The 10,548-nt window shown below is 37.7% G+C and overlaps 2 protein-coding genes across 3 annotated transcripts; one reads left to right on the forward strand and one right to left on the reverse strand.

Moving 5' to 3' along the window:
- The first annotated feature begins 274 nt into the window (after nt 1–274).
- Nucleotides 275–2,454, forward strand: LOC113136285 (c-Myc-binding protein-like). Its single transcript, XM_026316951.2, has 5 exons — nt 275–437; nt 1,029–1,104; nt 1,451–1,499; nt 1,691–1,820; nt 1,916–2,454. Exons 1-5 carry the CDS (start codon nt 423–425, stop codon nt 1,949–1,951), a joined length of 306 nt encoding a protein of 101 aa, XP_026172736.1. The 5' UTR covers nt 275–422; the 3' UTR covers nt 1,952–2,454.
- Nucleotides 2,455–3,106: 652 nt separating this feature from the next.
- rhbdl2 (rhomboid, veinlet-like 2 (Drosophila)) lies at nt 3,107–10,526 on the reverse strand. 2 transcript variants are annotated; one of them, XM_026316949.2, is made up of 8 exons: nt 9,756–10,526; nt 8,694–8,937; nt 8,028–8,176; nt 6,760–6,872; nt 6,466–6,566; nt 5,354–5,414; nt 5,196–5,257; nt 3,107–4,303 (listed from the first exon to the last, which is right to left on the reverse strand). In XM_026316949.2, the coding sequence occupies exons 2-8, from the start codon at nt 8,922–8,924 to the stop codon at nt 4,124–4,126; spliced, it is 897 nt and encodes a 298-aa protein (XP_026172734.1). In that variant the 5' UTR covers nt 8,925–8,937; nt 9,756–10,526; the 3' UTR covers nt 3,107–4,123. The 2 variants fall into 2 exon arrangements, with proteins under 2 accessions (XP_026172734.1, XP_026172733.1); XM_026316948.2 differs by having other exon boundaries at nt 9,947–10,519.
- Between the last annotated feature and the right edge of the window lie 22 nt (nt 10,527–10,548).

Consider the following 10,548-nt stretch of genomic DNA (forward strand, 5'->3'; position numbering starts at 1 on the left):
GAGGAAAGAATACATAAAATGACGAAGAGAGGAGCTTTATAAGAAATTTTCATGTAGACAAGGTCAGGCCTGCAGAGAAAGCAGCATGTGATTTGCTAAAATACACAAGTGAGTGACAGTTTTACCCTATTTTTTCGTAGTTAGTATTTGTATGACTTTCACGAATGCCGGGGTCGCTTTTCAACAAAATAAAAGAATGAGAATTTGTACTCTGTGTAATTCTTGTGGGTTTTTTTTTTTCATACACTTATGTTATTTCCGAGGAACACTTGAAGTCAACACGTTGCTCGAAGAGGGTAAACGAAACTAAAGTTTCCTGGCTCCGGTAGTTCGCCTGGTTTTCATCAGTAGACGCTGCCACATAAAGCAGTATAAGTAACATACTGTTTATTCGACAGAGGAACTTTGCAGCCTTCGTCATTATGGCACACTATAGAGTAAGTGTGTTTGCTGTCGCTCTCTCTGACACCGCTGTTCTTGAGGAATTGTGACTTCTCGGTTAACTGTAAGCTAGCTGAGCTAATGGTCGTAAGCAGCAAGAGTAAGGTGTTCAGTGGTTAGACCACTTTTAGGTTTTCGCTTTTAAAGGCAGCGTTTTATGCTCCAGGTCAGTAACTCTGACATCGTCATGCCTAGAAACTGTTGAATTCAGTTGCCGGGTAAGTTGCAGTTGTTGTAGGGCCCCTGGACCAGAGCCTCTGTATGAGTAGACGCAAAATGAGCGCACAAATTGACACAAAACAGACAGTGTTTGTGTAAACCTATTAGAAAATGATGCTAGCTATATGAGTATGGGGACAGGAAGTTTTTTTTCAAAGATGCAAAACAAACACAAATGGGCTTTTTTTAGCCTGTGTCTTGGTGCTAATTAGGAGGGTGAGGGTCATCAGTGTATTTACAAAAGTGTAAAGTATTTTTAAAACACAGATCGTTATCCAAACCCCCATAAGGTATTCTAATTAACTAGACCTGACAGTTTTCTAAATGCAATCAGTTGGTAATAAAATGGGTGTTTTTTCCTCCTACAGAGTCAAGAAGGGACCAAAAGGGAGCAGTTCCGGAGATACTTGGAGAAGGCTGGTGTTGTTAACAGCCTTACCAGTGGTATGACACGTTTTCTGTAGGAATCACATTTTACAGGGACGGTGAAATAAACTTTACTTAAAAAAAAAAAAAAGAACTATTAAAAAGAAGCAGCCCAACAGTGCTGCACTTTAGGTACCAATGGACAACAACACTTTAATAATACGCCAAAATGATAATGCAGTTTTAGTACTGTCACCACAACAATATTTGATAGGTAACATCAAGAAATGTAAAATGGTTTTTATAAAATTCTGCCTTGTCTGTCTAGAAAAGTACATCAAACGTCACAAAAGTGCAGAAGTTTTGATAGAAGTTTTGTTCTATCATTTCACTTAACCTTTTTTTTTTTTTGGTTTGGTTTCAGTTCTTGTGGCTTTGTATGAAGAACATGAAAGGCCCAGCAATGCTCTTGAGTATCCTTTCGAACACTTCTTGTCACACCCAAATAGTTATGTGTTTGGTAGCCAGTTGAACACATGAGTCAGGTTTGTGACACCACCCATCACTGTTTAAATTAAATGAAAAGACATGGTCAGAATTCACCTGATAAAAAGAACAGTTGTTTTAAATTTGCTCTGTAGATTCTTTAGCACGTTTCTTCCAGATTTGTTAAGCAACATCTTGGTGCCTCAGTCCAGGCTTCTGAAGACACTGAGGCTCTGTACCAGGAGGTGACCAAACTGAGACAGAAGTGTTCACGTCTGGCAGAGGAAAACAAAACCCTTAGAGCAAAGGTAAGTGTATTACTTTATATAAATATGATCTCAGTCAACATACCTTTTTAAAGTGCTTAATATTCATTAACTTTTTTTCCCCACTGTCTCCCTAGTTGAAACATTATGAAACTGTATCAGAAGACAGCTGACCCCACCACAGCAGAACTTCAGTTTGATGAATGTTTTTTTTTTTTTTGTTTATTTTGCTGGCACTTAGAATTTAAATACAACACTGCTAAGCCAACACCGTGGAAAGCCAAGATTTTTTTATATTGCCATGCAGGTTTTTGTAAATCTCAGTTTCTTTGTTTTTTAAAATCTAACTTATTCTGTACCTCTTTGTATATAAGGTTTTGTCTTGTTTGTTAAGTCTTTAGTATAATTTTACTGAGAAAGTACCCTGTTATTTGACTGGACAAGTCAGGTCTTAAGACATGGGACATGCTATTTTTGTTGAGAGGTTTGAAAGGGTTCCATAATCAATGTATGATTATATTGCTGATAATGTTATTTTTCTGGCATTGTGATAAACGTGCATTTATTGTACTGATAATATAATGTATGATAATGCAACACCTTTGAAATAGCTGGTGTGAGTAAACGGTTCAAAAATGAAGGTCACAGGTAAAATAAAGTACACTGTTGGACTTATCACTGATTGAACTCATTTCAGAATAGCAGTGTTTCAAACAGGCCTTTTATTGGAATATCAGGATTTTGGCCTTAGAAGGTATTAAAAAGTCCTGTTAAGTTGGAAAGGTCTTAAACATTTTTTCTTTTGTGCCATCAGCAGTCATGTTAATAAATGATTCAGTATCTGACCTGAAAATGACCTGCACCATCCAGTAGGGGATGAGGGATATTAGGAAAGTCATGTCATGGTTTCTGCTGAACAGTTTCAAATTGGTATTTATGAAAGTAATAGTACACTGGACATGCAGAAGCAGGAGGTACAGCACAATGCTGAGGAAGAAAGTGGGATTTTAAACAGACAAACCATTAAAATAATATTTTAGCTGAACAATGAAAGTATCAAAAAAAAAACAAAAAACAATACTGCTCAACCAGAAAAGTTGGAAACTAAAAACAGCTGCAGTTGTATGTTTACAATCACATTCATGTAATTGAGTTCTTGGTGGCACCAAACAGCAAGCTGTCATCGTTACTGCTAAGTCTGTTTATATTCAGACACTAATCTCGTCCTGTCTCTGCAGAAACAGATACAATTTCACAAATACATTTGACAACATTTTATTGAACATACAGTACATCATATATTGTGAAATGCAAAACCAATTGTAGGAGGTCTGAGTTCGGTCTTTGGTCATAGTTTTCCTCGTCTTAAACAAGTTACATTTTATGATACATTTTTGAATTAGTTTGTACTGTCACACTAAACATAAAACCATATTAAAGAGTTTTCATTCATAAACGTTTGGAACAGAAAATGTATTGTCACTAAACCATAACTTATAATTAACCTTCAATGATTTCTCTGTAGTTAAAGGAGAGACTTCTAAAATATCAGTCACAGTTTTATTTTACTAAGGAGTTATGGCATTCCCAAAAACTGGGCGTTTGTATTTTGAGAGATAAAAACAATACAAAAGTTTTACAACTCAACATGCAATTATCTACATCCTGTTGACAGGATGTAACTAAAACAATAATCTGGTATTAAGCCAAACCTAGACATTAAACCAGCTCTCAGGCAGTAATGTCAACATTGTAGTGGTGTCATACAACACATCTGAACAAATGTGATATATCAACCATATCAACATTGCATTTCAGGTTTAATGTGCTGAGGGATTCCACCTTGTGTAACACATGTTAAAGAATACTGGGAAAGTATGAGTCCAGGATGATTCAAACAAAAAAAGCAAAGATGAGCATAAACAGTCTAGGTATGATTTCTTACTCAAGAAAAATAACAAAAAAGGAACAGTATGATAATTTCTTGATGATGATGTTACAAAAATATAAGATCAAAAGTCTTACAAACAGAAAAAAACACCAAAATCATTAGACAAAATATAAAATAACAAAATGTCAGTTTAAAAGTATTCAGTTTTTTAAGGAATGTTATTAATTTTGCCTAAAAATCAAACTTATGCCTGCTGTAATGCTGCACATAAACAGCAGGGGGCACCATTCCACTTGAACTCAAAATCCAAGCTTTAAAAACAAGAATCTGATTTAAAAGTTAAACTTTTCAGAGCCATTTTTCTCTGAAACACATCAATTAAAGACATCTCCCTGAGTGTAACATTAAGGCTTTTAGTGTTTAGTAAAAGGTAGGAGAGTGCAGCTTTGTGGTCTTAAGGTGCTGGTGAGAGAAAGATGTTAAAGAGCACAGCAAAGATCACAAATGCTATGTAGCCTACTATACACAACCAGAAACGTGGATCTTTCAGTAGCTTTGTGTTGTAAGCGCTGAAGAAGACATAGCCAACAGTCATCCCAGCCACAATTCCTCCAAAATGAGCCACAAAAGACACCTGAGAGGAGAAACGTTTGAAGTCAGGTCTCAGATTTTGCCTTCAGGACTAATCATCAAAGATCATTTGAACAGAGACCCTCAGTTAAATTTGTACATATTTATCAGACAAAATGATAGCTTTGTCATTTTTTTGGGGAAATGTTTTGGTTGAAAATATACACTAAAAACCAACCATTTTCTTTATATGTCAATTTTTATTTACAAATACTACCCACAGTGCTAAAATGTGGAGATATAAAACTAGGTTTGGGGGTTTCCTTTTCCACTGTGGTCACAGAAACATAATCATAGCACATTTTATGAAATAAGAATTGTATCCAAATTATAGTCATAACCCTAAACCGATCTCATACATAAACAACAAGTGAATACTTCAGGCTGAAATGCAGCCCAAACACACAGTAAGCAATTCTCTGCCATGCAACACCCCCCACACTGTGGTCGACAACCAGAAAACCTGTAGGACCAGTTGCGCAGCCAATACAGATGAATAGTAAGGGAAAAGGAAAAGGAGGCAAGAAGGTGGGGGAGGGAATAAGGTGTTTGGAGCCTAGTAAGCAGTTGGAAAAAGACTGGAAGAAGAAACTATTTCCTTTCAGTATTTTTATTCTTCAAAAGTGAAAATATGTGGTCAACAGACAAGGTTCAACACTCTAGTTGAGGTGATTAAAAAAGAAGCAGACGGCATAAACACTGTGTGGATGTACAGTGTAGGTATTTACTTGAGTTTTCAAGTCCTAACAAGAGCTGCTGATCTCATCTGTAGCCATAAGTAAACAGACATCACCAAACACTGTCAGCTCGGGGGAGGTTAGCTGGATTAACTGGGTTGCTCTTAAGGTCTTTTGGTGTCTCAAAAAGTTGAGCAAAACTTTTTTTTTCCTCCTTACCTTCAAACCAGCATCATCACTGATAAATCTTCTGTAGAAGGCAAATCCAAAATCTCCCATGACTGCAATAAGAAAACAGTGTTTAGTTTAACAGTTTGAAGCACAACTATATGAAATATGGCAAAAACAAATAGGCCAAAACACCCCGGAGAACCTACCAATAATCACTATGGCGATGATACGAAACACTCCAAGGAGAGGAAGCATTTCTCGGAAATTCTGTGAATTAAAAGTCAGTGGCTGTAGGAAATTATACTTTAACGCTTTCAACTACCAAAGTGCATAAAACTAAAATTAGCCTGATAACACAGCAAAGGAGATCCCTGTGACCCTGGTTAAGGAATAAGTGGGTATAGAAAGTGGATGGATGGATGGATGGATGGATGGATGGATGGACACAGCAAAGGTCTGCGTGTAGGACAGCATACTTGAAAACAAAAACAATGACATATAACTGGTGCTCAGCACTACAGTAACATAAATATTCCTTTAAAAGACATAACAAACCATAAATATATTTATTCAGAAAATATGAGTGAACTGGGGGAACATACAATGCTATCGCTTGAATATGGTTACATTCATTATTGAATAATCTGACGGCTCTGGCTGTGAATATATATTTTGCCTGTATGTCAAAAAACAGCAAATGTTGCTGTTACCACTTCAAAACTGACATTTTCAAATGTCATTTGTTGTCAGACAGTTAATCCAAAACCCAAAGATATTTGTTGCACTATTGCATATGAAACAGAGTAGGTGACATCAGCATGTTTAAGGTTTACTTGAAAATCACTAAAACGAATATAGATAATCAAAACAGTTTCAAATGAGTTTTCTCAGTTACTTAATTGATTCATTGTTACAGCTCTATTGACAATGACTTGGACCAGCATAGGAAATGTAGTTTTTAAAAGTTCAATTTGTATGTATTCATCAGAGAAAATGAAAGCCTTATCCTTTCTTTGGAAATGTTTTGGTTGAAAATATACACTAAAAACCAACAATTTTCTTTGTATGTCAATTTTTATTTACAAATACTAACTACAGTACTATCATGTGGAGATATAAAACTAGGTTTGGGGGTTTTCCGTTCCACTGTGGTCACAATGGTAATCATAGCACAGTTGTGAAATAAGAATTGTATCCAAACTACAGTCACAACCCAAAACCCATGTCATACATAAACAACAAAGTGAATACTTTAGGCTGAAATGCAGCCCAAACACACAGTAAGCAATTCTCCAGTTAAGTGTATATGTAAACTTACCACCACTGCATTCATAAAGTAGCCTCCCATTAGGGCATATACACCCCCGGAAGCCCCGACCAAGGCACTAAGAGGATCAAAGATGGAGCTGGCTAAAGAGCCTGAGGAGAAACAGCCACAAATATAATCAGCTTTATCATCAGTGGCATTTCTAACAGCCAGGACTTGTTCTAACACAGAAAAACGTACAGCATAAACAAACACTGATTATGTCCAGCTAACTTAGCACTTTAAAGGTTTTGTTTGCTGCATTTGAGGAGGAAAGGATGACAGACAGAAACAGTTTTTTCTTACCTGCCAGTACACCAGACAGGTAAACCATCCCCACTTCAAACCCTTTATGGACCAGTTCCAGTGGGATACCTAGCAGCAGCTGCATCACCAGGTTGCCCACAATGTGCTGCACACTGGAGTGACAGAAGGAATAAGTAGGATACACTGTTAACTTTGACTAGTCATTTAAAATGATGTAGGATCTTAAAATGTTAAGAGCAGTGTTTTTCTGAAATTTCATCTGACACTTAGTCTTAGTCTTAGGTGTTTGGCTAAAGATGTTACCGTTTAAGAACAGGTCCCAAATTATGTAATTGTTTTAACAAAAACAACATGATTATCTCAGAAAGCTGGGTATTGGGGTTTTTAAACAAATGTTAGTATTGTTGCAGACTATTTTCAGATTAATACATAGTTGCTATTCTACTGAATATTTAAGGCAGCAAGGCAGTCTATGGGATTTACTGAAAATAAACTACAGGTCCCATTTACACTTTAACACAGGATCATCTCATCCACTGCAATTTGTGGCTCCTATGTATATTTTTAAGTTTTTGGACAACAATGAGGGACCACAACAGAGAGAAATTGGCATTATGAGGAATTTGCTTTAACAATGATTTGCCTATCTGTCGTTTTCGTAGGTTTTGATGACAGTAAGAAATAGAATATCTCCAGCCTTATCCTTTAAGCAAACATCCTGTTTGGTGTGTTTCAGTTAAGTTCTGGCAAGTAACTGTGACCGTTGTTCCTCTTTGCTAATGCAGTTTTCCTGTGCCTGTGTGTAGTCATGATTTTTGGTTTTCCTGTGGCTTATATACTCATGATTTTCGAGAAATGTTGCTCGCCAAAATGACAGTCCTTTACCATTCTCTGACAGAGTTTCAGTCTGTCTGGCCTCTATGTACGTCTAGAAATTGCTTTGAAAAGGAAACACTGCAATGTGGCAGATTTCTTTTGACATTAATGGTACTCGACTTGCATTTGTTGTAACTGCAATGTGCAGAAGTTACTGGTACAGCAGTTCAAAACCACAGAATTAAGTAATGTAGCAATGAGGTGTGATTCATAAAAGCCTAAAAACAAAGAGGTGAAGCAGTCACAACCTGCAGTCTATGAATGACCACAGAAATGAATCAACACCACTGACAGCATCAGAAGACCCACAAAGATTAGGAGCTTCACTAAAATACTGTGCTCTAAAGTGTCTGTGGGAATTTGTCCACTTTTAGCCTGACTCAAGCTTTCATCATGTAACTACAATATCTAGGAGCCTTGTCCTCACTGACCCGGCATGGACAAACATGTAGGAGATAAAACGCCACGCTTCCTGCCTGCATTCAGGCTTGTAGCTTAGGGGGCTCTTCCAGATGCCTTCATCCAGGGTCACCCACTGTTTTTGAGGCTTCCACACAGCATAGTAGATAAACACTGCCAGCTGATGAACGACAGAGAACATACATAAAAGTTAAAATAAGAAATCCAAGTCAAATGAGTTTAACTATCTTCCCAAAGCAGGTGAGCAAACAACAATGGGAGAAAAAAATTAGACATATCAGTTCATGTATTCTTTATGAAGACATGTATGGGGGATACATGAAGAATCTCACAGGTCTAAACACTTCCATCTGTATAAATAGAAAGCAAGGGAACTCTGAAATAACACAGCATGTCTGTCCTTTCTCCTGAGAAAGACAGAAATGAGTGCTCAAGGCTGTACAAGAGCTCCCCAGTGTCCCCTCTGTTTGTGAAAGCCACAATTTTTCAAAAACTGTAGCTGTAAACAGTCAATTAGGAATTCTGTCCTGAAACATCATGATTAAAAGATGCACCAGTTCCATAACTTCACCTGAGCATCTGCTCTACTAAATACAGTCACAGCATATGTGTCAGCATATAAGCCAAATATAGGGGACATGTGGTATGTTTGCCATGTACTGTCAGGGCAGAGATACCTCTCCAATACTGATGAGGATGATGAAGATTGGGGGTGGACAGCAGTTAGCACGTTCCAAGTATGCGTCATGCAAGTCTTCTGGAAGCATCCATTTGGAGACAAAACGGTGGAACTTCTCAGAGCAACCCACACTCCTGTCACCAACATCAGGTTGGTCTTCACTCCTAAGCCTTCTCCCATTTCGGTCCACAGGTAACGGTTCCAGCTGCTCGATGTCCACGTCTTCCATCACTGCTGCAGTCCTGCAGACCAGACCATATGCTATGACTGCTGCAGTGGTTAATATGATGATATTTACCTGGGTATGTTATGCATTTGTCCCCCATCAGAGACCTCGATATACCGTGTATACTGTGGTAGCTATCACTTTAATATCTCTGTGTATACGTGGCCATTGTGGATAATGTTGAAAGGATTTTTATAGTTGAGTTGTTAATTTCCTGGACTAGTGAAACAACAGACATTTCTGTATTTGCATATTGCACCCATTAACAAGCTCTCAGCTGAGTTATTAGAAAAGTTATACTATGTGATATACATTTTACATATGCAGTGATACAGGACTTACCTATGTTTTTCACTTGTAATGGAGTATTTTCTCCCACCCCATAAGGAACTTTATAAACACTATTTTTTATAAACACTTTTAGATGTATTTCAAATCTCACTCCTTTAGTAAGACTCTAAAAAAAATTTACACATGAAACATGAAATAGGCCGAAATTTACATATTTTCTTCACTGGAGATAAACTGGTAGAGCCTGATTACAGTGGAAGCAGTATTGAGATCTTTTACTTAAATAAGTGTATTAACATATTTATTTTTTTCATAAATTTTCATCTTAACATCGGGAAATTATTAGCTGATTTTATTTATGTTAATAGAAAGCTACAAAGTAACGTGAGCTGTAAAATAAAGGTAGTGTGGTAAAAAGTACAATATATGCCAGCAAAATTTAGAAAAGTACTAAGTATCATAAAATATAATAACTCAATGTATAAGTATCTTAAACATTGTTTTTTAAGTACATTAGTTAGGTTATATGATTTCTACCATTACCTTCTTATTCTTCAGTAAGCTGAGCTGCAGTGGTCTATTATCTGGCTCTTCCTGTTTACTGGGCGTTGCTGATTTTGCTGTTTGGAGATTTCGGGCTTTCAAACTTTCAGTAAAATCCAAACGCAGTCTACTCACCACAGTAAAGTTTACATGCATCTGTTTCAGCTTCCAGAAACACGGAGCCTACTCACCTAGACCTTCACCAGGAAGAGTGCAGGTGGTTCCAGGCGGCCCCAAACGCATAAACAGGCCTAAACTAACTGAAAGAGTCCAAGGTGCGAGGTGAAAAGAGCTTAGGTGAACAGACTGTGTCGAGGCTCAAAATACTGAACATCCGTTTTCAACACCATTCCTCCATGTTGTCCGACGAAACCCCGCGGAGCGAGCCCCGTCTTCAAACCGACCGTCCTGTGAGCTCGGAAGAAAAGAAGCACTTGGAGGTAATTATAGCTCCCTCATTGCTTTTTCCGGCAGGAAACTTCCTTCCTCTGTCCAAACTAACCTCTGATGCTCCCCTTGTCTAGTCAGACACAGCACATACGTTTCCCGACGGTCTGCGAGACTGATGCAGGTTTGCAACAAGTGCGGCAAACAACACCTTACCTGCTTCCCTGTGCCACACCTGGGATTGTGACGTCACAGATGCAGCTTCTCATTACCCAGAGCTGCTTCACTGTGACACCCACACAGCCGACCGATACACGGCACCATCTCTCGTCCGAGGTGTCATATATTCAAACAGATGAAATATCTAATTCAGTGAAGTGCACGAAAGCTAGTCTTTTTCATTTAA

The sequence above is a fragment of the Mastacembelus armatus genome, chromosome 16, assembly GCF_900324485.2.
Source record: "Mastacembelus armatus chromosome 16, fMasArm1.2, whole genome shotgun sequence".
Taxonomy (NCBI): Eukaryota; Metazoa; Chordata; class Actinopteri; order Synbranchiformes; family Mastacembelidae; genus Mastacembelus; species Mastacembelus armatus.

Coding starts and splice junctions, on each gene's coding strand:
- rhbdl2 (XM_026316949.2), bottom strand. CDS start 8,924: ATGGAAGACGTGGACATCGAGCAGCTGGAACCGTTACCTGTGGACCGA. Junction 8,177..8,693: donor TCCTCATCAGTATTGGAGAG/GTATCTCTGCCC, acceptor GTCGTTCATCAG/CTGGCAGTGTTTATCTACTA. Junction 5,258..5,353: donor CATCGCCATAGTGATTATTG/GTAGGTTCTCCG, acceptor TTCTTATTGCAG/TCATGGGAGATTTTGGATTT.
- LOC113136285 (XM_026316951.2), top strand. Junction 1,500..1,690: donor AGGCCCAGCAATGCTCTTGA/GTATCCTTTCGA, acceptor CGTTTCTTCCAG/ATTTGTTAAGCAACATCTTG. Junction 1,821..1,915: donor ACAAAACCCTTAGAGCAAAG/GTAAGTGTATTA, acceptor CTGTCTCCCTAG/TTGAAACATTATGAAACTGT.